The 25,784-nt window shown below is 39.1% G+C and overlaps 2 protein-coding genes across 4 annotated transcripts; both read right to left on the reverse strand.

The window, feature by feature from the left end:
- Positions 1-3,522: 3,522 nt before the first annotated feature.
- On the reverse strand, positions 3,523-23,945 carry LOC122667538 (ATP-dependent zinc metalloprotease FTSH 4, mitochondrial-like). Of its 3 annotated transcripts, none has more exons than XM_043863843.1 (8): positions 23,650-23,945; positions 19,447-19,534; positions 15,485-15,748; positions 13,513-13,758; positions 13,286-13,410; positions 10,077-10,553; positions 8,971-9,714; positions 3,523-3,908 (listed from the first exon to the last, which is right to left on the reverse strand). In XM_043863843.1, the coding sequence occupies exons 1-8, from the start codon at positions 23,674-23,676 to the stop codon at positions 3,741-3,743; spliced, it is 2,139 nt and encodes a 712-aa protein (XP_043719778.1). In that variant the 5' UTR covers positions 23,677-23,945; the 3' UTR covers positions 3,523-3,740. The 3 variants fall into 3 exon arrangements, with proteins under 3 accessions (XP_043719778.1, XP_043719777.1, XP_043719776.1); XM_043863842.1 differs by having other exon boundaries at positions 3,523-3,887; positions 8,947-9,714; XM_043863841.1 differs by lacking the exon at positions 3,523-3,908 and having other exon boundaries at positions 8,465-9,714.
- Positions 15,756-19,198, reverse strand: LOC122667237 (putative pentatricopeptide repeat-containing protein At1g17630). The gene is made up of 2 exons (XM_043863485.1): positions 19,180-19,198; positions 15,756-19,033 (listed from the first exon to the last, which is right to left on the reverse strand). The coding sequence occupies exons 1-2, from the start codon at positions 19,196-19,198 to the stop codon at positions 16,701-16,703; spliced, it is 2,352 nt and encodes a 783-aa protein (XP_043719420.1). The 3' UTR covers positions 15,756-16,700.
- Positions 23,946-25,784: the final 1,839 nt, after the last annotated feature.

Below are 25,784 nucleotides of genomic sequence, written 5' to 3' on the forward strand. Positions count from 1 at the left end.
ATATCAACCATTGGTACTAGGGATGCGAATTTGACGCGACGAGCCTGAGCCGACCCAAAGCCTGCCCAATTCTCTGTAGGCCCAAACAATGCGATTAGCAAATGACATTATTTACAGCTTAGCTTAGAGAGGAAAACAAGAAACATAGTGGAGAGTATATTAGATGCATTAATATATGCAAAGGAAACAAATTTATTTATCTAATCTCATTGGACCTAGACTCAGTCCTTATGGGCGTATAGGGTATTCAAAAACTTTATAACATGGAAGGGGAGAATAGATACCTTGAGCGCCACAATGCAATGCCTCCCAAGAACTTATTCTTTTATCCAGCAACAGAAGATCTTGCTAGCTAGCTGGGTTCTACAACCTTAATCACCAATGAAGGAAGAAGTGAGGAGAACTAGAGGAAGAGAGAACAAACAGAAAGAATGGTAGTAGGGAAAGGCGCTTGGGAGAATTGGTCAACCATCACCTTCAACCCTTTTCTCTCAATTAGAATCCCTCAATATTTGAGTTTCCTAATTCGGTTTTTCTAATTTTGGGCAACTTCCCTTCTTTCTCTATTACTAATTTATATAAGAATCGTCGACAGTAGCAGCTACTCTAATAGATTATATCTTTGATTCTCAATTAAAAATATTTATCAATAACCACACCTAAGATTGATGTTGCTTTTATATCTCTTCAAGGTAGTAATAAATTATGCTTAGATCCCTCCACTAATCACATATCTTAGTACATGTTAAATACTACAGTCACCAACCTAGTCTGTCACAATTCCGTATAGAGAGTTTGGACCACCGATTGGACCTCTAAAATAATTTTAAGATAAGGAAGTAGTTTTTTGTCCGGGAGTGCCAGCGTAGGCCACACTCCCTTGTGTCTATCTCTCTCTCCTCTTCAAAACAAGGGGGCAGAGGTGTCTTTTAATATGGGGAGGAGAGAGAGAGAGAGACTCATGGACATAGAACTTTCTCCCTAATAGATATTAGGGATGCAGTTTTCTGTATGGGAGTGTGGCCTACGCCAACACTCCTATGTGTCTATCTCTCTCCTCCTTAAAATAGGGGGACATAGGTGTCTTTTTACATGAAGAGGAGAGATATAGACTCATGGGAGTGTTGGCGTAAGCCACACTCCCAGACAAAGAACTTTTTTCCTAAATATTTATATATTTTTTAAAACCTGTTGTGAGTAGTTTACAAAGTATGCCATCGGCACCAGATTTCATTCAATCATGTACAAATAATCTCTTTCTTAGATATTCTTTGAGGAAAGTGGATTCCTCACAACCAAACACTATAAATCCATCATACCAATATATATAGTCACAAAGATATTAACCATTAGTACTAGGGGTGCAAGTTTGACTTGGCAAGTCTGAGTGGTTGAGCCGACCAAAGCCCGCATTGTTCTCAATAGGGCTTGGGGTAGGGCTTTTTCAATCTGCATTGAGATTCCTAGGCCTAGTCTTGGGTTAAGCCTAACCCAACCTGACCCTATATATAGGTTTACAAATTTTTATTTTATACAAATAAAGATAATAATAACGTAAGTGGCTTGGGATGTCGAAATTTATTTATAGGCATTATATTATTTATTATCATTATTATTAGGGAAAATTATATCTCCCTCCCCTGTATTTTATTCTAATTACATCTTCTTCCTTTTGATTTTATTCAATTACCTACGATTCCCCTATAGTTTCTGAAAAATTATTAATACCTCTCCTGCCGTTAGCCTCCATCTGTTAAGCTGTGACGTGACATACTTGTATTTTTTTAATATCAAAACTAACCCTGAGACCTTGTGAGAATACCATTATATCCTTTTGATTAAAAAAACCTTGTGAGAATACCATTATACCCTTTTGATTAAAAACGAAGAGAAGGGGATTTTTTGCTTTCTCTTCTTCTTCTTCCTCACTTCGTCTTCCTCCTCTGTACCTGGATATCGCCGACGATGAAACCAGCTGCGATTGACTGAGGAGTTAAGACGATCATTCTCTCCTATTAGCATGAAGGTCTAGTGATCATAGGCCAAGGCGGCGTATTCGGCAGTGTCGAAGGTGCCCAGCCAGAGCATGAGCTTGCCTGGTTTCGCAACAGAGGAAGAGGAGGAGAAGCAGATGGCAATGGAATCCCTCAATTGAACCAGACTTTATTCACCAATAATACTCTCGATCCATCAAAACCATCATCATCAAAAGCCCAGGTTGTCACTTTGGTTGGGAATATTCTCACTTCTTCCACAAAACAACGAAACAGAAAATCCAGTTTAGGGTTCTGCTTTAAATTGAAATCGCTTGAGGTGGCCAGACCAAGTGATTACCGGCTCCCAAAATTGACGGCGAACAACGTCGATTTATCGACGACCAGAAGGCTGCCATCAAACGCCTTGGATAGTCTATGGACGACCATGAATCGTATCACAGATCAGGGAAGAAAACCCTTTCTTTTAAGCAAAGAATCTTGAATATTCCAGAATTCATCTTCGACCTCCTTCCACGATTCCAGAAGACCCTAACCCCTTCTATTAAAACCCAAAACAAGATTGCAGCGACTTGTTTAGCTCTCGGCTGGTCACGCCGCCACTGGATATCCATTGCCCCTAGGACGACAGATCATTGGCCATAGATTGGCCTGGGAATCCTTCGGCCATGATTTCACCAAAAAATTACCTACCGCCGCTTATTTGAACCTTTCATTTTAATTTTTTTAAACGATGAAACCGTTGTTATGCCATGGTTATTCCATCATCAATTCCACTAGCTTGCCTGAATTGGTGCAAATGGCATCATCTAACCTCTTCAGCCCATCATCTTCGATAGTAGACTATGGTGAATGCATGCAGCCTCAGCATCAGCCTCAGATGCAGTGGCTTGGCCGGCCTTCGAAAGGTACGGCGGCGACGATGACTGCGGCTAGTCTTTCTTTATCCACATCTCAAAGGGGATTGAAGGAGGAAGGTCACAACAATGTCAACAACCACAAAGGATCTTTGGTTAAAACCTTAGCTTCGTTGTATTCAACTATCACCTCTACCAGTCAATGGCATTCCGGTGATTCGTTTCCTCTGTTGTGGGTGTTTTAGGTTGAAGATGAAGGAAAGGGTAGCATTGTAATTTAATTTCTGCTGTTTTAATATAAGGGTAAAATAGTATTTTCCAACTAATATCTACCAGTAGACTAACACCGTAAGCTAAAGAGGGTCTGAATATAATTGGATAAAATCAAGGAGAGAAAGGTACAATTAGGATAAAGTACAGGGGAAGAGATGTAATTTTCCCTTATTATTATTATTTTTTTATGTTATCAATTTGGAATACAAAAAAAAAAAAAAAAAAAAAAAACACTTCTTTTTGCTCTAAGGAGGAGAAAGGTGAGAATGCATTCAATTTTAATGCATATCGGTAATTTAAGAAGAGAAGAAGATAATGAAAATCTATAAATAAATTCAAGAGGATATGAAGCCAGCATGAAAATTATAGGTTCCCGAGTTTACTCTCAACTAATAAAATTGATTGGTAAAACTTACCGTCAGTAATTTCTACAGCTTGTGTTCAGTTTAAAATTCACGAATAGTGATTACATGGAGAGACCGCAAGCAACTGCAACCTCTATGGGGTCTCTCTCCTTCCTTTCAAGATGAAAAAATGTCGGATAAATTACTATATATGCACATTAAATTCATTATGGTGGTAACTGGGTATCCGATTCTTACCAGCACTGCTTGGACTAAGATCCCACAGGAGCAACACCTTTAGCCTTTGCTGCAGCAGCGGCAGCAGAAGCAGATGCAGCTCCGGCAGGTGTAGAAGGAGGCACAGGTGCAGACTGTGAACTGCTTTGTGATGAAACAACCTGTTGTTGAACTTGCTGCTGCTGCTGCTGCTGGGAGTTGACCTTGGCAAGTAAAGCTTTGATCTGATTTCCTGCTCAAGCAGAGCATTAGCCAGTGCATGCAACTCCTTGTTGTGGGTTGTCAAACTGGTTTTTGCGTTATTGTATGCCCTATCCAAGAACTCTCTAACTTCCTTCTCAATGAGAAGTCTCGTCTCAGTGCTCATACTCTTCCCATTGTCGTCATAATCATGAGAAACACCCGCCCTACCTCTTGGCTCATCCCATACTTGGTCACCATTGCTCTTGCCAAAGATGTTATCATTCTGGTTTTTGTCTTATTTTAATATTATAATTGTGGGGACATGTTGGTTGCGAAGGAAACTAAAAGGAAGGTACATAAAACCAAGGAATTCAACGAGGAAATAGACTGATCAGTGACGTACAGAAACCAAAAAGAAAAAAGTGACGTAGGTTTGGTTATACTTATATATAAAAAATCAGTTTCACTTGTAATGTTTGGATTTTTTGTTTTATAGGGAAGCCAATGGGATGAGTCTGCCTTCCGGGAAGCCATTGCCAGGATCGTTGCTGATGTAACTGGTTGACCATCCCACCGAGACAAATAGAGGGGCTTGATTTGGTCCTTTCCTTTCCTTTTCTTCATTCATGGTTTTCTTTCGCAGAGTCTGATCGAGACAACCACACAAGACCCACACAACAGAGACAATCGAGCATGTATTCAAAGATGGCTATGGGAGTTAAAAACAAATTTGAAGAATGAAGAAAACCAAAAAGGGTAACCCAAAAAGTTTCATTCAATGAATCAAAGTTCCAATTTTGTATACACTTTTCTTAGTCATGGACCCACATGGGGTCCACTCATTTTTGCTATATTTTTATTCCTTATCGATCCCTCCCCTGCTATATAGTCCACAACAAAGCTGAGAACTGATACGACACATGCAGAGACATTCTTGAGATAGATTTTTTATTTATTTTTGGTTAATGATTCTTGAGATAGATCGGAAAGTGGATGGTGTGCATCCAGAGTTCTGGATTCTAGCTGTAACGTGTATGATGCCTGTTAGGAAAATAAGAACAAAACTGGAGAGCACAGTAAGATTGCTTGAGTCGAACGAAAACATTCTGTCCTTGAGACAGTATTTGCACCTTATTACTGCAAAGGGTTACAGTAAACTTGCCTCCCAAGATAAATCAGGTTTGACTGATTACTGATTTGTAGAGACAGTAATCACTTGAAACTATGAAAGTTGTTATACTTGAATGACTAAATTTGTGGAATATTTATGGGCTTGGACATGGCTGTTCGTATGAGTCACCACCATTGGGCTCACATGACTATACGGATGTGCTACAACCATTGGGCTCAACGTATACTCAAGGGTTGCACCCCTTTGATCAGACACCAATCCAACGGTCGGATCTGAGCCATCGCACTGGTCCACTGATCGTCGATCCAGAAAATATTAAGGCGCCTAATTTTGCCTCACGTACGCGCACACGTTCGGATGGTCACCGTCCTCGCAAGTGCATCTTAGAATCTCTTCTAAACATAACATGTGATAAATAACCAATATCACATATAAGCCAAACAAACTCCTTCTTCACAGCCGATGTGGGACTAAAGTCCCACACCAATATTTTGAAAAACTCCAACAATAATGCCATTGCAATATTATCATCTCCTTCGCTTATCAGCTCCATTGCACCCTTTCCCTTGCTAATGAATAATGATAGTCCTTAATTATTTTATTCTTTATAATTGAGTTGGGATTAAGTTTTCTTTCAACCATTGGTGAGGACTCTGAGTTCATCATTAACTCTCATCCATAGATTTAGGAATTGGTATCAGATCCACCAATACAGTTGATCCATACCAGGTCAGTTCCTCTATGTATCGGCGACGACCGCTACAGGTGCCAATAGTTGGAACTAAATTTCTACTCGCATCCCCAATTGTTATCCTTCTCCAATCCAATTAAAAGGTTAGATGGAATAGATGAAGAGATGCCATCTTCACCATAGGTGGAGAGAAATGAATTGGATTTTTCTCCTTTTTGGAAAAAGCAAAGCTTAGAAAAGCTTTTTCTAGTTTTTACCAGGTGACCGGAAAAGGATTATTGGACAAGTTATACATAAGATATTTGTAGAACCTTAAAATGTATTATTTATATTCTAGTCTCCTTAAGTAGACCGTAAAGTAAGATGATGGCAACAAAATTGATCAAGCCCTGGCATCTTCGTGCATGGTTCCTACTCATCAGTCATCGGCTTCAATTTTTCCACCTCATGAAAGGCTAATCGATGCTGCAGGGGCCCAGAGAGGCGGCAGCTTTGACTGTCAAAGGCGTCCATGGCAGGATCCGGATCGTCTACTGCACAGCTGCCCCAACTGCCTTGCTGCACAGACACAGCAAGGCATGAGATGACCGCCTTACCCCTGCCCGAGCAGGGGTAAGACAGTCATTTCACACCTTGCAGTATCTGTGCAGTAGGGCAGTTGGGGCAGCCGCGCACAGCAGGAGACCCCAATCCCCCATGGCGTGGCTTTCTCCATCAGCTCTTGTGGACTCACTGTTTCAGCCTCTCACTGAGACCAACTTGTTTATAGAATGGCCCAATTTGGATCGGCATATTTGCCTGTTCTTTTGTTATTAATATTAGGGAGAGGTTTTTACGCTTCTAATGTGAGAACGAATTTTTTTTTTTTTGTAGAATGTGTGAACGGATATGCATGCTACATAGTCGGAGAGAGAAAATTAAAAAAAATCTATGTGACGGGAAATTGCACTCTAGGAGCGTGGGGGAAGTTTTTCCATTATTATTAGGGAGAAAGAACGCAACCTGGTCGCGCCAGACACGTTGCCCATGTACCTTGACACAAGTGTGCGTGAAATGACCGCAGCACCCCTGGTCATTTCAGGGGCAGCATGCGCTACCGTAGTTATCAAGGTGGCGAAACGACCCAAAGTGTTGGAGGGGTGTCTAAGCGCTTAGGCGATAAGGCGCCTACCTAGACGTCACCTAGACAACCAAGGCACCCCCAAGTGTTATTTTTTGTTCATCCATTTTCTAACATTATTTAGTATGCTACAATATATACCTTTTATCATAAAAAAATAATATTTAATCACATTAAGTCATATCAAGTCATCAAAAATCAATATTAAGCCACATCAAGTCATCAAAAATCAACATAGAACTAAAAGACAAGAACTGAAGAAGCAAACTATTGAAAGTTTGAAATAATTAAACATACATTTGGTTTATACTAGTCTCACATTTGATTTATACTGTTCTTAGAAAATATGATCTTATTATAAGTAATTAAATTGTTCTCGATTTAGAGAAATATTTTTGTTCTCTAAGAAGTTTGACTGGTGAGATGATTTTATTTTCACTTGAGACTTTTAGTATTAGGTAGAGTACAAAACCAACTTTACAAATCCAAAATTGTTTAAATCTGATTTATATTGAAAAATTTATATTCCGATCAAACCTTATTTGGTATGCGCAAATGCTGTCAAAATCGCATTAAATGAAAATATTTTTTTAGATATCAAAACAAATGAATATTTTGCCAAACTTTTGATTTTTAACAATGTTTTACCATATTAAGATTTATAGAATTTTTAGATTTGAGAAAAACCCCAGCATTAGAAAGTTAAAATTTTTACCTATCGTCGAAAATCCTGTTTTTGCTCTTGGAACTGCGGGGTTGACTTTTTATCCTTTTAGAATTTGATTTTTTAACTATTTTTATTGGATTCAAATAGAAGATATTCGCTTATTTATGAATAATATCTTAACTAAATGAAATACCAAATATAAAATATTTATTTAAATAATATTTGACATAAATAAGCGTCAATACCGGTTCGATATCAATAAAAACTAGTGCAAGACGCCTTGCAATAAAGCGGAGGTCGTCTAGGCCCCAACAAAACCGCCTAGACGCCTAGGTGACACCTTGACAACTATGTGCACTGCGCGACCGAGTGGCATTCTCTTTCCCTTATTATTATTATAATAAAAAATATTAATATTAAGGAGAAAATGATGTCACCCAGAATATAAAACCCAAGTCCAAGTGCATACACAAGTGTAACTCTTAAGAAGGTCAACCCCTTTGATCCATTTGAACCAAGAACAAGAGGGAACCAAACACTAAGTGGCTAGGCCACTTTTAATCCCAACAGCCTAGCCCCACTCAAAAGTGGCCTGAAACTAGTGTTGGAATCCTAGTCAAAATCTTTTGTCCTTTTCCATGCTACATTTCATCCTACGAACACTATCTTGGTCATCTACAAAATTTATCTTAAGTCTCCACAAAGGAAGTCTTGAAAATCTCAACTTCAACATGGAGAATTGCTTCAATATATGGAAGATTACAACAAGACCTCTCATAATGTGAAATCACAAAATCAGACTTTCTATTCTATAAGACCCAAGTAATTATATAGGATTGAAAAAGTCTGGTTAAACAAAATCTGTTTGGTTACAAACAGACGCACCCTTTTTTTTTAACAAAGAGAAAAATAAATAGATAGTATTACCTCGTGAAAAAATCAATAAAGAAAAAGCTTGGTTCAATCTTCATTTAATAACTATTCTTTTTCTAAGTAATGTTAACTTCAAGAGGAAATGAAGCCAGCATGAAAATTATAGGTTCCCGAGTTTACTCTCAACTACTAAAATTGATTGGTAAAACTTACCGTCAGTAATTTCTACAGCTTGTGTTCAGTTTAAAATTCACGAATAGTGATTACATGGAGAGACCGCAAGCAACTGCAACCTCTATGGGGTCTCTCTCCTTCCTTTCAAGATGATAAAATGTCGGATAAATTACTATATATGCACATTAAATTCATTATGGTGGTAACTGGGTATCCGATTCTTACCAGCACTGCTTGGACTAAGATCCCACAGGAGCAACACCTTTAGCCTTTGCTGCAGCTGTTGCAGCAGCTGCAGCAGCAGCGGCTGCAGCGGCAGCAGAAGCAGATGCAGCTCCGGCAGGTGTAGGAGGCACAGGTGCAGACTGTGAACTGCTTTGTGATGAAACATGTTGTTGAACTTGCTGCTGCTGCAGGGAGTTGACCTTGGCAAGTAAAGCTTTGATCTGATTTCCTGTAAGGGTTTCCTGCTCAAGCAGAGCATTAGCCAGCGCATGCAACTCCTTATTATGGGTTGTCAAAATGGTTTTTGCGTTATTGTATGCCCTATCCAAGAACTCTCTAACTTCCTTCTCAATGAGAAGTCTCGTCTCAGTGCTCATACTCTTCCCATTGTCGTCATAATCATGAGAAACAAGCCCTACTTCTTGGCTCATCCCATACTTGGTCACCATTGCTCTTGCCAAAGATGTTGCTTGCTTTAGATCATCAGATGCACCAGAAGTAACTTCACTGTCTCCAAATATGAGCTCTTCTGCAACACGCCCACCCATGCATACATCCAGCCGAGCAAGCATCTGCTTGCGTGAAATACTTGTCTCATCCTTGTCAGGCAATTGTGCAACCATGCCAAGAGCCATTCCTCGTGGAACAATGGTTGCCTTGTGAACTGCAAGAGCCCCATCAGTATGGATGGCCACAAGGGCATGACCACCCTCATGGAAAGCCGTCAGCCTCCGTGATTCATTTGATATTACAGCTGATTTGCGCTCACTTCCCATCATGATTTTATCCTTGGCATATTCAAGATCATCCATGCTCACTGCTTTAGCACCATCCATTGCAGCCTTGAGAGCAGCAATGTTTACCAAGTTTGCAAGATCTGCACCTGAAAACCCAGGTGTGCCTCTGGCAATGATCATCAGATCAACATCATCTGCCTTGAGCACCTGCAGGACAGTATTCGGATAAAGTTAATTGGAAGAAAGAAGAGACAAAATGATAATATCGAAGTCATTCCTTGGGTAGTACGTAACGTCTACCAGAAAAAGCTAATTGGTACACTTGACATGAAAGAGTGGAAACCTTCAACTTTGCCTGGCCAAGAGATTGTACATCTGGATATTCCCCAAGGGATTGTGGTAAATCATTCATGGAATTAGTCAAGGCCAATCAATATGGCACTAAATGACCATTTTCATCTGAGGTTGAGCCCCACAGATGAAGTTCATCAGCAACATGTACCAATTTTCTATTAAAAGCTCATGGTCTTCCAAGGTATCTTAGATGTCCAATAGACTAGAAAGATTACCTTGGACATGTGGGATTCCATGATCTGCCGCCGTCCTTCTACATCAGGATTGGGAACAACAATGTGGCGGTCAAACCGCCCAGGTCTAACCAGTGCTTTGTCCAATGATTCTGGGAAGTTGGTCGCAGCAATGACAATAATCCCTTCATTTTGTTTGAAACCATCCAGTTCAACGAGCAATTGATTTAAAGTCATCTTCATATACTGTTGGTCCTTTGGGTTACGACTACCCCCTATTGCATCTATTTCATCAATGAAAATTATACAGGGAGAACGCTTCTTGGCCGCTGCAAAAAGATCCCTTACTCTCCTTGCTCCCACACCCACAAACATCTCCTCAAACTCGCTGCCACTGCATGAGAAGAAAGGCACTCCAGCTTCTCCAGCAATGGCCCTTGCTAACATAGTCTTACCTGTTCCAGGTGGGCCGACAAGCAAAACACCTTTGGGGAGCTTGCCTCCTAGACGGGTGAAACGCTGCAACAAACAAAAACCAAATTAACGATGCTGACCACCTTACATTCCCCCACCCACTCCCCCCCCCAAAAAAAAAACACACCAAGGGCAGATGTCTTAGGGTGGGGTTGGGGGAAACTCACAAACATTGAGTAGGGAAGCTGGTTATCAGTAAAACACAATAGATAAGAAATTTACCTGCAGTATTACCATCAAGGAATAGTTATCTGTAACACTAAATTAATCATACTACGAAGACAGTAACTGGGGATAGAGACATGGAGGTCAATAAGTAACCAGAAGCCATGATTAAGATCGAGTTAAGAACAAGAGCAACGTAAGGATATTAGAAATAAAGCATTTTTTCCTTATTTATGCATTTATTGAACTTCTCTTTAGTTGTTATCAAAGTGGAATTTAAAATCCACTATACAGTTTATAAAAATCAGCTCTCTCTCTCTCTCTCTCTCTCTCTGTCCTTCAATGTTTCTTCCATTCTTGTCATGGCCAAATGGAACCCCATAAAAAAGAACCAACATGCAACAGTCAACAATGGTTGGTCAGCAGGGACAGAACCAGGATTTTTCTTTAGTGAGCCATTGATGAATAAGGACGGAATACACCGACTGTAAGTAGTGCACAATATTGTAACCACCTCATGATGGGTCCAACTTCATTACTAGGTTGTTCCTACTGTAAAATAAGATTGGCCCACCTCATGATGGATCCCACTTCATCATTACGAGGTATCAATGCACCAATCATCTGGATCATGCTTATTCTTGGTACAAATAATATTTTAGATGGAAATTATCCAATGGTGGGCTTGGTCTTGTAACAAAGGAAACTACTACTGATTGCACATGACCTAAAATTTAACCCTACATAAAATCATTAAACTTAAATCTTTTATCTATGTCAATAAATTTATTTATCAGACAATAAAACCTTAACTTGGAAGGTCATAGGTAAAAAAATTCGAAATAATGGACCATGAACCATCTACTGATTGTACATGACATAAAATTTAACCCTACATAAAATCATTGAACTCAAATCTTTTATCTATGTCCCCAAATTTATTTATCAGACAATAAAACCTTAACTTGCATGGTCCAAGGTAAAAATTCCGAAATAATGGTGAACACCAGGGTCTACAGCTTTAGTCACCCCAATTGTTAACACCACATACAAACACAGGTACTAAGAAAAAACTTCTATTATACTCCATCCCAGAAATGACTGTCCTCACTTTAAAAAATCCCAAAAATTTAAGGATAGGTTAAAGTGTAAAAAACCCACCTATTGTCTAATATTATCCCAGTTTCAATTTTGTTGGTGAAATTCTTCCCCAACTTATTTTTCAAAATTAGAAATGTGGTAACAAGGGGTAATGCAGTGAATTCATTAAAAATCCAATACATGAACTGGTATAGGGACACAATTTGGCCAGACAAACAAGGAAAAGAGGAAAGTTTGAAATGTCACAACATATATCTTAGAATATCAACATTAGGGTAATATATTAAGCCACATGTCGGGCCTTGGTGCAACAGGAAAGGTTGCTCCATTGTGACCAAGTGGTCATGGGTTTAAGTCTGGAAACAGCCTCTCTGCGAAAGCAGGGGTAAGGCTGCATACATTATGACCCTCCCCAGACCCCGCAGTGGCAGGAGCCTTGTGCACTGGGTACGCCCTTTTTAGTAGGCCACATGTATGTTACAAGTGTCTGGGTGTGGGATCAAGTACAGACATGCATCGTGGAGTCAGATCTACCCCCCCCCCCCCCCACAAGACTTAAAACACATGTGTCAAAAAATGGGTATAGGTAGTGAGTTGGCTAAAATGAGTCAAATAGGGGAGCAAATGTGTTATCTATCAATACATGCATGTAAACAAATCTTAGAAGATGAGGAAACAACATACATGTATACCTCCATGTGTCTGTGTGAAAGCAATTTAATAGTGGTTCCTTTTGCAAATATCAATTTGTTTCTACAGATGAGTGGCTTTAATCGGATGATTTCCTAGAGGAAAGAACGTTAGAAGGAAAATCCCTGCACATCAGAGTTCAGAATCCATCCTCATGCTTGAGGAAGACAAAAAGAGTTGTTCATAAAGATCTTGTTCCTTGCTCACAATGATAAATTTTTCCATGGGGAATTCTCATCGTTAGCTTTTGAAATCCTCATCATTTTTATGAACCAATCTCATTATTTATAGGAAAAGAAATTGACTCGAAACTTGTGCAAGTTAAAGAGCTGAAAAGTAGAGAATGCTTAGGAACCAAAACTCTTCTAAAGCTTTTCTCTATATAGTTATTGTTCCAATTTTAGTAGATGCCTCTTGAGAGATAAAGCCACTCATGCAGATAGAGATCTAGATAAAAAGGTACAAGATTTGAGGAACATGAAAGAAGAAAGCACACACTATGATAACAAATAGAATCCTCTGGTGTGATGGACTTTGATCTCGGATATTAGTGGCATGTTTTACGGCTTTGAAAAGAACAAGCGAGCATAATTGTCAAGGCGCCGCCTAGGCGTCCAGGCGCTTTGGTCAACATGGGCGCCTTGGACACCTTGGTCGCCTGCTTGGTGTCGCCTTGATTTTTTACCCTCACCAACGCCTTGGGTCGCCTAACCGCCGTGACAACTATGCAAGCGAGTGTAAAGTTTTGTCCATAATGATTGGAAATGGGAAACAGGTAACTATTGAAGGTTTCTGGGACATCAATTCAACAAAGCATTTACCTTAGGATCACGAAGATAATGTACAATTTCCTCAAGCTCAGCTTTAGCCTCATCAACACCCTTCACATCATTAAATTTTGTATTAGATTCCATGCTAGGCTGCACTTCTTCATTCAGTCCAAGTCCTGTAGACAGTAAATATCAAAAGGAACTTTTCATCCGTTCACCAATACATCTATAAACCACATCCAAAATAAGCACACAAGAATCATAAAAAACATTAATACCTTTACTGATTCCCCTATCCTCAATGAGCGCTCCAACTCCTGAAATTAGGAGAAATGCTAATGCAATAGTGCGAAATGTACGCCACAACTGGTCTTTGAAATGCCCACCTTCTGATGCCACCATATGAATAGGTGCACTGGCAGTTCCAAGTACACCATCTTTTGTAGACCTTCCCACATTCCTGAAAGCTGAGAGGCCACCTATACTTTCATCCCCCCTTGGTGCATTAGAAGATCCTGTGATTCCTGCATGCAGTTCTGGTTAAATTTTTTCCATAACAAGTTTCAAGATAAAGATGAGTTCATCTTTCAATCTTTGCTAGTGAAATCAAATATGAACGCTGAAAAAGCAATCAAAACATATAACACAGGCCAATGGAACTTATTCTTGAGATAATAATCCAAACGGAAATTTTGAAACCTCAAAAAGAGAGCCTAAATCTAGTTAGCAGCAATCAGAAATTATTTTCCAGCACAGCGAAATCTATATCAACCTTTTCAACAATTCATAACTCAATTTAACAGAAAGAAACTCATATTTTTCAAATAACACTGGAGAAGAGTCTCCCAAATTCAGTATATTTCACCACTCTTTCTTCAAAGAGAAAGAGGTTCACTCACAAAACATTGCACTGAAGAGAAGGGCACTAGAATAACAAACCATCAGGAGAAAGGCAGAATGAACAAAATAGATAAGACATTTCATTCTTGCACGTCCCTCCTTGGCGCTCCCATCCAAATAAACAAACCAAGACAAGCTAATTTGGAAATACATAGAAGGGATTTCCTTATTGACACCCCTTAAGGTGTCAAATAATTTGTAACGTTACATTTGTGCCTTCTTAGTTTGACATACATTTTCCTTTCAGTGAGGATAAACCTGTCTCTTTACACTTGTACTCGAGAAGCATGCAATATAATGAAAACTCTTGAAAATAACATAATAGTAAGACACTTTCTAATAATTTTGATAACTCTCATTTACCCCCGACTTGATGAACTTTTGGGAATAAGACAAGGGATAATCAAAAGGAGGGCAGGCCTTGGTGCAACGGTAAAGGTTGCTCCATTGTGACCAAGTGGTCACGGGTTCAAGTCTGGAAACAGTCTCTCTGCGAAAGCAGCAGGGGTAAGGCTGCGTACATTATGACACTCCCCAGACCCAGCAATGGCGGGAGCCTCGTGGACTGGGTTACGGTAATCAAAAGAAGGTTACACGTTTAAATACACCTATAGAGGTGTTATTCAGACAATCCCTACATATAGGAAGGCCAAGTCTGAACACATTGTGAAAGACTTTGAGCAGATCAGTAAAAATCCCATGACCCTACAGTTATAATAAAATGAAAATCCCAATAAAGAAAATCCAACGCAACGAATAAGGGAAACGGAATAAGGATACTAGGATAACTCAAACAAGATGACAAGCATATCCTTGACATTCTCAGCAAATTTGTATTGCAAATGTGAAGCACTAAGCAAACAGTAAACAATAATTCTAGTCAGTTAAATCCTACTAAGGAAAGTAATTCCAATACGGCAATGTTGTGCTTTAACTTTAGGATAAGATATGTCTTTTCATATTTTAATTGAAGCACCTGAAATAAATTTTTACTTAGTATATCTTCAATTCTGCTTCAAATAGTTTTACTTAGTATATGTTTATTTCTGTTTCAAATTATTGGAATTTCTGCACAAGCCAAGAAGCGCAATGTCAATAGATAACCTTCAAAGATACCCTCTGCAAGCATTTACCAACAACCAATGACGTATATAGGCACAAGCACTCAAGCAGCCATCCGGTTGCGAAACTAACAAAACCCACCTCCCCCCCCCCCCCCAAAAAAAAAAAAAAAAACCCAAAAGCCACACATACCACTATTCAGAGATAAGCTAGGAAGGTCAAAATATCAAACCAAATATGATAATCAAAACACTCAGAGCAAAAGAATGAAACAGTTCCTAAACCCACCTCTCTGCAATGTCTTGAGTAATTCACTTTCATCCAGTCTATCCACTTTGACTAATGCTTTAACATATTCAGCAAGTGCGGAGGGGTTGGAATGTAGCGAAGGCTGACTTTCAAATAGTCTTATCACGCCTTCTGGATCACTTCGGCGGTAAAGCTCTTTAAGCAGTGTGACATCATTTGCTCCATCAGCATCACGTGCTCTCCGAGCTAAACTGCCAACATAACTTGACAGGCTCCTTCGTTGCACACCCAAAAGTCTACTCTCTGCAGACAAAAAGAAAACCCATGATGAACAAGTACTCGAAAAAAAGACCAACACCTAAAATAAAACTGAAGCAACAGCTGCAAATATGCATGGATTGCTTTGTAGCAGAACGTGTTTAATCCAAGGGTTGAGAATCAGAGGCCACATGTGGCCAGAAAGACAAACAAAAAGACGGGGCAGCGAGTCACAGCTGTGAGGACTTTGTGCAAGACTAGCTGACAACAATGCAAACATAAACAATGCCAACATAAATACCAATTACTAGTTAAAAAGTATAACATTTCAGAGATTTCATTACAAATCTATCTGACAGCCCCCAGGTTTGCCGACCTTGGGAAATAGCAAACCTTCCAAACATCAATATGTCTATACTCAGGAAAAGACTCCATGCTCGAGTTAAATAAAAGTTCAAGGAGCAATCAAATAAGTGTTAGGCCACACAAAATAAACCATGATGTGTAAAAATCGAATTCTTTAATTATGACAAATGCTGCGAGGCATCAAATAAGACTAGAGTAATACTAGTTGTTCAATGACTAAGATTAGCAAAAGGGATCCAAAAACAGACTTAGGAACTAAAAATAAAACAATGCCCACTAAGCCATTCATTCCTTTTCCCAATTTTGAGGTAATACCTATATTCCCAATTACCCAGCACCATTTAATTACAAGGGATTGACTCTCCAACTCCTTTGCCAAAAGGTGCAATCCTGACTGCTTATAATTTGCAATGGGGTTAAGCAGCATAGTTCAGGTCCATTTAACACGACGAGTCAGTATGCATCTTAATATTGTGACAATGACCGATAATTTTCCTCCAATGTCACCCGGATACTTCATGGGTGGTATAACAGGCCCAATCCTTCCTCCATTTCTACTATTTTTATATTGAATACCTTGATATTGTATCCCTGAGCCACATATTGGTGAAGACTGCATAGCAAAGAATTTTCACCAGTAATCTTTGCAAGAACACAACCCATCCATGAAATGATGGAAACGGCGGCCATCCCTCACAATAACTTCACGTTTTGTCATCTTAGAGAAAAACTTGGTCCAGTTATGACAATCACCACACACTCGAAGATTCTTTATTACCCTGATGGGCATATTGGAAGGTAGTTTAGAATGTCCAAATGCAATTGCAAGCTTCTCACTGTGCCCATATAATATCTGCTTCTTCTCCTCCTCGTCTACATCTTGCAATACAAAACTCTTGTCAGGTATGTAGCCCTCAATCTCCATTCGTAGAACCAAATCCTTAAGGATTTCATATACTTCATTCAAACCCAGATGGGAGGTATTCCCAGCCGAGAACATATAAACCATCTTATGCACCTCAATCAAGCTTTGGCCTGTGCTTTTCTTTAAACCTTTTGACCTTGCTAACCATCTCACTTTTGCAGAATCCTCCCATCTTCCACATGCCGCATAGATATTGGAGAGCAGCATGTAACTCCCAGTAGTCTCTGACTTGAGGCTGAATATCCGAGAGGCAATCTCTTCAGCCACCTCTGTATTTCTATACATCCTGCATGAGTTCAACAATGCACCCCAAACACATTCATTGGGTTCCATTGGCATCATTTTCACAATCTCACTTGCCTCTTGCAGTTGGCCACCCCGTCCAAGAAGGTCAACCATACAAGCATAATGCTCCATTTTAGGTCGAACCTTGAACTCCCTGATCATCTGATCAAAAAGCTCACGGCCCTCATTGACGAGACCTGCATGGCTACATGCCGACAAAAGAGCAACAAAAGTTATCCCATCAGGCTTCATTCTGGCTCTAACCATCTCACTGAAAGTACTTAGAGCATCTTCCCCAAAACCATGCATTCCATACCCCAAAATCATTGTGTTCCAAGAAATTAAATCTCTACTTTTTATCCAATCAAATACTAGACGACCCTGTTTCAGACTCCCACACTTTGTGTACATATTAACCAATCCGTTTCCTACCAAAATGTTTTTATCCATCAGTGCTCTAACGACATGGCCATGGATCTCCCTTCCAAGATGCAATGCTGCTACCTCAGCACACACTGATAAAATACTGGCAACTGTGACTGAATTGGGCTTCACATTAACATGCTGCATTTGCCGAAAGAATTCTAGGGATTTGTCAGCCTGCCCCTTGGAAGAAAACCCACCAATCAGTGCACTCCAAGTTACCACATCAGGTCTCATCAACTGGTCTTTTGTATTCTCCAACTGTGAGAAAAACATAGAAGCTTCATCACAGAATCCAGCATCAGCAAAGGAGGAAATTAATGCATTCCAACTCACCAAGTTCTTGATTTTAATCTCTGAAAATAGCTTCTTTGCAGCCTCAGTATTTCCATGTTTACCGTAGACACATATAAGGGAGTTCTTCACAAACACATAATCTTCAAAACCACCCCTAATGACATATCCATGGATCTCCTTGCCCTGACTAAATGCATCAAAATATGCACAAACAGACAAAACAACAGCAACTGCTTCTGCAGTAGCACCATTCTTTCTCATTCTCATATCACCAAATAACCCCAAAACTTCCCCATGCATCCCACATCGAGCATGGGCCGACAATAGCGATGTCCATGTCACGAGATTAGGCTCCAATCCTTCCTCTTCCATCATTCCAATTATCTCAAGAGCACCATCACAATCAATATTCAAAGCAAAACCTGAAACCATAGTATTCCAAGAAGTAGAACTCTTGTGAGGCATCCTATCAAACAACTTCCGTGCAAAGCACATCTGCCCAATCTTTGCATACATCCCCATCAGTTCATTTGCAACATGAAGATGAAACTGGAAACCCGACAAAACAACATGAGCATGCATGATCTTGCACAATTTTGAGTTCCCCAAGGAAGCACAAGCTCTTACAACTAAAGGGAAAGTGAAACCATCTGGGAAAATTCCCAGGTTACACATTTGAAGGTAAAGTCTAAGGGACTCCTCAGAGTGCCCATGAGAGAGGTTTGTTCTCAAGATGGAATTCCAAAGTAATATATTAAAACTGCACTCAACAGGAACACTACAAAAGACTGTTCTAGCATCAGCAACAAGCCCAAAGCGGCTGTAAATCGATATAAGTCTTGCAGCCAGAAATGCGAAACGATACGCTCCACTGAGAATGATTTGTGCATGAATCTGTTTGGACTCTTCAACTGTTGTACACTGCTTGAGAAATCGATCAAATGAATCAAGAATGTTGTTGTTGTTGTTGATGGTGGTGGTGGTGCTGCTGTAAAGAATTTCGTCTATTTGGCTTACCAGGGTCCTATATACTGCTGAAGGAGATCAAACAAATTCATTTACTACAATCTCAGTATCACTATATGCTGCATATTAAGCAGTATCTTAGACTACACGGCTACATTATAAGCAAATCTCAGCATCTAAAGAAATCCGACTATAAGTTTGAACAAGTTAAAACTTGAGTGAGTAGAGGACATCTGAAGCATGACATGAGAAATTTAAACATGAACTCATAACCTCATAAAAGAAGCACTTGCACGAAAATAAAGCTAGGCTACAACACCAAATACAAATGTTACATTTTGAACCTGAGAAAAGATAAACACCTCACAACAATAGTATCTTGAAGATAATCAAACAAAGTTAAAATTCTAAGTGCATGCTATGAGGAAGGTAGGTATAATATACAATCGTTGTAGCATACATGTGAATGATATAAGCATACCTCCACTGACTGGAAAATTTTGGAGAGGGAGAAGAGGTCGAATATAGAACTCCTTAATTTGCCTCAACTCTGAATGCTGTCTTGAGACCTGTTGCAGTAAACACAATATTCAATTAAGATTGACCAACAAAATACCACCACAAATCAGAGATATAGACTGATTACACAAAATATAAGGACCATGACGCAAAGAACCAGTGATTTTAGGAATTGCTGAATTCCAACTCTCTCTAGGAATCCTAGTCTCACTAGGAATCTTATTCCTAGTCTACTATGGAGTTCTATTCAAGTAGAGTTCTGTTTCTGGTTTCTTTCCTATTTTGACTGCTTATATGTCCTAGTTCAGGCTGGATTAGGATTCTATAAGTCCAGGTCCTATTTGGTTTGGTTTTCTATATTAAGTCAAGTCTTACATAAACCAAATGTATGTTTTGATTGTTTCAAATTTTTGATAGCTTGCTTCTTCAATTCTGTTGTCTTCTAGTTCTGTGCTGATTTTTGATGACTTGATGTGGCTTAGTATTGATTTTTGATGACATAATGTGACTTTATGTTATTTTTTATGACTTGATGTGGCTTAATATTGATTTTTGATGACTTGAGGTGATTTAATGTTGCTTTTTGATAATTTGAGGAGGCTTAATGTTGATTTTTGATGATATAAGGTATATATTGTAGCATACTAAAATATTGTAGCACATTAAATAATGTTAAAAAGGGGGGAGGGGGAAATAAAAAATAACACTTGAGGGCGCCTTGGTCGCCTAGGCATTTAGGCACCTCTCTACCGCTTTGGGCCGCCTTACCGCCTTGACAACTATGCTTAGAATTACAAGGCGAGCCTTGGTGCAACGTTAAAGCTTGCTCCATTGTGACCAAGAGGCCGTGTGTTCGATTCTGGAAACAGCCTCTCTGCGAAAGCAGGGGTAAGGCTGCGTATATTGTGACCCTCCCCAGACCCCGTAGTGGCGGGAACCTCGTGCACTGGGTACGCCCTTTTTTTAGAATTATAAAGACTTTGGTCCATAGTACATTCTAAGTCTATGTTCCGTTTTTGAGTCCATTTTGGAGTTGTTTTAAGTCATTTATTGCTCAATAAAGTAAAAAGTTTGATTACTGGTTGGTTTGAGCTATTTCGTGTCATGTTAAGAGTGAGTTAATTGGATCGAAGCGATAGTGTCATCATTTTCTGGAATTGAATTATTTGTGATATCCAGGTCACAATTTGTATCTCTTTGTTGAGATACCGGAATAGTAACCGATTCAATAAATCTATGGAGTTCCCGAAGTAATTGATTTATCTTATAATTAATCAACGATTTCTTACATAGCTACAATGGCCCTAACAAATTACGGATCCTAATACAATATATATATATAGCCAGCCATTAAGGTACACGGATTTGATGAATAAAAGTTGGCGTTTTGCCTCTATGTTTGACACAGTTAGAAGTTCAATTAATTAAAGTTATTGTACTTTTTGGTTTTGCTCTTTTCAATAGGATTTAGTAGGTTAAGTTAATTTTGAATTCTGTTTCAGTTTAGATTAGAGAGAGTTAGAGTCAGGTTATGTTTTAGTAATAGGAAGGACTACGATTTCTTTTGCTTTAATCTATATAATAGCATGTAACCAAAGATTATGGATTAGATTTTGGATTTTGGAATTGAATGAAAGTGCTCACCATGTCGCTGCCCAGAGTTGGTGTGACGGTCTTTCTCCCTCCTCTGAACTCCTCTCTCGTTTAAGGTCTGATCTTCCCCTTCTCTTAAGTTATTCTTCATCTATTCTATTTACCATATTATTCACCTCCCAGATTAGTCCCTATTTAATTTACTTTCCTGTTACCTCCATTCGCTTACTGTTGCCCTGTTTTAGAGCTGATTTGGGAACCCATAGAAGTCGATCGAACTCACTGTTTGTAACTCCGATTGGCATGGAGACTTGGTCGAGGGTTCTCCTTCCATAGGCGACTCAAACCCTAGGATCTGATCACCCAATTCCTTCCCTGTTGTCAGTTTGAATTCAGCAATCAAAGACGATTCCTAGAGTTCCGCCTAAGTCTGTTGCTGAGTTTTTTTAATCAAGTTTTCTTGCTGATTCGACTGGTTCTTGGTTGGGTTCCACAGATCTGTGGGTTAACAACCTGATTCTGAGATTTTATCTTGATTGGAGGTCATATGGGCGAGTTTTCTCAATCGATCTGCAGTTGGGTTACTGCTGGTAGGTAAAGTCGTGAGGAAGAAGAAGCCTTTCCACGTTATCTGCAATTAAACCCCTTTATTTCGTTAGACTACTCGACTGTCCATGACCCTTGAACTTTATTTCCGTTGAATATCTACCCTGAATTTTAATCCTAGAAAACCCCTTCACTTCAAGTTCAATTTACTGTTGGTCCCCTCACTTGTTATTTTACATATAAAGTGCAAAACTGCTTCAGGAATTACAGATTTGCCATTGGTTCTTCATATTTGGGAATTATTGAATTTTTGGATCCATAGCGATTCAGCTTTAAGGGTTTCGTAACCAGAATCGCATCAATGTTCTGTGTGATTCAGAATAATTTTTGTGAAATGCAGCAGCAACCCTTGGTGAGATGCTATGGTAGACTTTGTGGGATTACAATCAAGTTCCAGGTTAGAGGCTTGGTCCATATCATTCTACTCTTCTTCTATTCTTCTTCCTCCTTATCCATCCATCAATTCAGGTTAGTTTTTGCAACTTTATTTCCTGCACCTATTTTATATGGTTATGTATTCTGACTCAAGTTCCTGCTCAGTACTTCTTTCCTTAATCAGAATTGAGTCTCAATTACTGTCTGAACCTTAAAAATCATGTCTTTAATCTGGTTTCAGGGTTATCCTACACTTAATAGGAATCTCCTAAATCTCCAGTTTAGATCTTAGATTTCAGATCTGTCAACCATAATTTTCAAATTTTGATTTTTGTGCCAAGTTCTTAGAGTCCTACTTTAAGTTGGATTCTTAATTCTACTTGTTTTGAAGATCCGATTCCCTTCACTATTTCAGATTATAAATCTCTTTTAAATTCAGATATTTGATCATTAATTTGATATTTTGAGGAGTTATTCTTGAACATTAAAGTGACCTTGGACAAGAATTTCATTCCCATATGAGTTGAGAATTATTAGATATTGAAATTCTCTTGAATCTGGTCTGTGCTTTTTTTGGTTTGCTTTGGATTTCTTAACCTAATCACTTTCGGATTCTAGAAACCCATCAGACCGAAAAGGAAAAGGTTAGCTTACTTCAATTAAGAAAGCAAGTAAATAGCACGAAACATTTGGTGAGACAATCAAATTATTCTTGGCGCTAAAACTTACCATGTGCATTAAGCCATTAAGAATCAAATTTTCAATCTACATTCCTAAATTGTTTCCAAACCCTCATTTCCAGTTTTTTAAAAACTTCACCTTTCAAGATTCAGCAATGTTGATCAATCCCATCCATGTCTGCCAAAAAAGTTCTTTTTTCCATAAAGCTAGCATACTTATCCTTGCAGGTTTCCATTTCCTTATTACAAACCTTGAACATGCTAACGGAAAATTTTTCTACAGTCAACACTAAAATGTTTGATGTAGAAAATATCCTTCCCAGAAGGTTTCAACACCAACACTCCCAACCCCTTCCTTTCCCAGGAATCTATTTACATACGTTCTCATCAGAACTCCATAAAAGAGGTCGTATCTATAAAATCAGTGGCTGGAGTCAAGAGTTATTTGAAAATTCCCTTCTTTTTTTTTTTTTTTTGGGGGGGGCGGGGTGGTGGGAGAGGGAGCTCAACGCTGGAGCCTGTAATCATGGTTTTCAACCAGATTCATTAAGCTTCTGACTCGCTCCACCATTTCAACATTCTTGGTCAGGAACAAACAATGAACGAGGGTGTGGATCATCATAACCCCCAAGCTTATTGGAGTAAAACCCACCAATAATCAAATACCAATTTTTCCTCGACCCAAACCCACCAATAGTCAATACCAATTTGAATTTTTTTTTTTTGGGGGGTGATTAATACCAATTTGATTGCAAGTCCCTTCAAATAAACATGACATCGATTTTCTGAAACATTGCCAATGATGCGAAATTGGACGAATCGGGGGGGGGGGTGTTTTCAGATTTATAGAAGAAACATCTATGAAAAGAATCAAAACATGAAACTTGAGACAGAGTCAAATAAGAACTGACCTGCGTGAGGAGTCGCCTCCAAGCCATCTGCCCTCAAGAAATGTACCTCTGACCGTCTCCCCTTTTGTCCTTCTATAATTCACCAAGGAGAAAAATGAAGGAATCGAGGAAGAAGAAACACCGAGACCTGCTGATCCTATCTCACGAACACGTTCCAATTAGGGTTTTTAATCAAAATATCATGAGTGCATAGCATCGAACCGACCTCCATCATTTTTCTTATGATATTTCTCCATTGCTCGTAACACCTATAATCTTATTGTTATTGACCTTCCCTATCGTATTCTCTCGTTTTGATCGATATCGAAAATGGATATTGATTGATCTGGTTCGAAGCTGTGACGGTGAGTTTTTAACCTGCACACGGAGTACTACTGCGCACCGCAGGTTTTAGTGCCACGTGGTAAGAATCATGGAGATTAGCTCTCAAATCGAACCGGGAAGCAAACCGAAAAAGAGCCCGGTCGGGTCAACCGTTCAAGTGAGAAAACACTAAAAAAAAAGGCAAGAGATCACAGTCTGGTCGTGTAGCACTTGCACCAGCGCATGGGCCACTACGAAAGAGGGGGCCAATAAGAATGCGTAGAGGGGAATCTGATTGAATGAGATTTTTTTAGTTCATTGGGGGTTGAGTGATAATTTCACAAAATCCCATGCTTGGACACAGAAACCACACGACCTGTTCTTTTTCCAAAGAAAAAATGCATTATCCTTATGCACAATGTCTTTGGCAAATTGATTGGTATTTGTTTATAATAAACCAGGTGGAATACTCAAACCCTTGCACATACAACTTGGCATTCATTGTTGGATCCAGTTTTTTTCTCACTTATGGTGAAGAGAGATTCTCTTCAGCCATGGGATTTGACTAGTGAAGGGCATTTCAGACAAGGATTGGTTCACAATGTATCGAGCATATTGGACCGATATGGGATCAAAACATCATTTTTCAACAAAAAATGGATGTTCATACCGCATCTGTATTAGTTAGGTATCGATATTGGTCATTATCGATTCCAATACAAATTGATTGATATGTCTAATCCAATACCAATACCAAAAACCGTAATTTCTGAATTCATTAATAGGGGTTAGAGTTAATGATGAGACTCATTGTTTTCAGGTTTCAATCATTTCATCAAATCACTATGAATGAAGGGATTCTCTCTTCACCTAGGGTGACGAAAATCGTTAGCCTTCGTTTATAAACTAATGAAATTTGTCCAATTTCCTTACAAGGCTAATCTATATGGATTGAAAAACGGTGTCTACTCATTTTACTTGACTTGGTCGGTCAGGATTTAAAAGCTATGATAATGAAGGAAGGATAACTTTCCCATGGGCATTGAGACCATCAAATGACCAAGGGGGACGGTATTTTTTAATTCGTCAATAGGGATGGGAGTTTGTCACATGGTCACTCATGTCACCTGTGATGTGGGGATTCTTCCTCTCCCACTATTGAAGGAAAACTTTGACTTATTTAAGTAAGAAAAACGCTTTCTGAGCTGCTAGGGTAGAATACGCTAGCACCTCTGTGTTTTTCTCTCTCTTCCTCCATGAATGACCTTGATGCCCTCCAATGTATGATGATACTACTTTACCACACTTCATTGGTGTATTTTATTATATCACTTGCTCAGAGAATCCTCTCCCTTAAAAGTAAATGGATGTGTTTTTTAAACGAAACAAAAGAAAACTATTTAAACAAAAATAAAGGTGTCTATATCGCCCTCTAAGATAATATTAACTTGGGAAGCAGTTTTCTGTACGGGAGTGTGGCCTACACTAGCACTCCCATGTGTCTATCTCTCTCCTCCTTAAAACAAGGGGGCAGAGGTGATTTTTCACATGGGAAGGAGAGAGATAGAATCATGGGAGTGCTGGCGTAGGCCACACTCCCGGATAGAGAACTTTTTTCCTATTAACTTTAACTAACCTAGCTTTAGCAGCTAATCTATTGACTACTGAAACAGAATACTGTCTTTGAGTGTATATATTACATCCAAATTCTGATTATAAGAAGAACTTAGAGAAGTAATTTCCCACAACTCTTGAAAAATCTTTGAAGGCCATCCGCCCTGATTACTTTGTGTTATCCATTTAAACAGGGTCTACAAGAGTTTAAATCGAGG

Source organism: Telopea speciosissima, chromosome 7 (genome assembly GCF_018873765.1).
Source record: "Telopea speciosissima isolate NSW1024214 ecotype Mountain lineage chromosome 7, Tspe_v1, whole genome shotgun sequence".
NCBI lineage: Eukaryota > Viridiplantae > Streptophyta > Magnoliopsida > Proteales > Proteaceae > Telopea > Telopea speciosissima.

Coding starts and splice junctions, on each gene's coding strand:
- LOC122667538 (XM_043863841.1), bottom strand. CDS start 23,676: ATGGCTTGGAGGCGACTCCTCACGCAG. Junction 13,411..13,512: donor GGATAGGGGAATCAGTAAAG/GTATTAATGTTT, acceptor TACTGTCTACAG/GACTTGGACTGAATGAAGAA. Junction 10,554..13,285: donor ATTATCTTCGTGATCCTAAG/GTAAATGCTTTG, acceptor TGTTTGTTGCAG/CGTTTCACCCGTCTAGGAGG.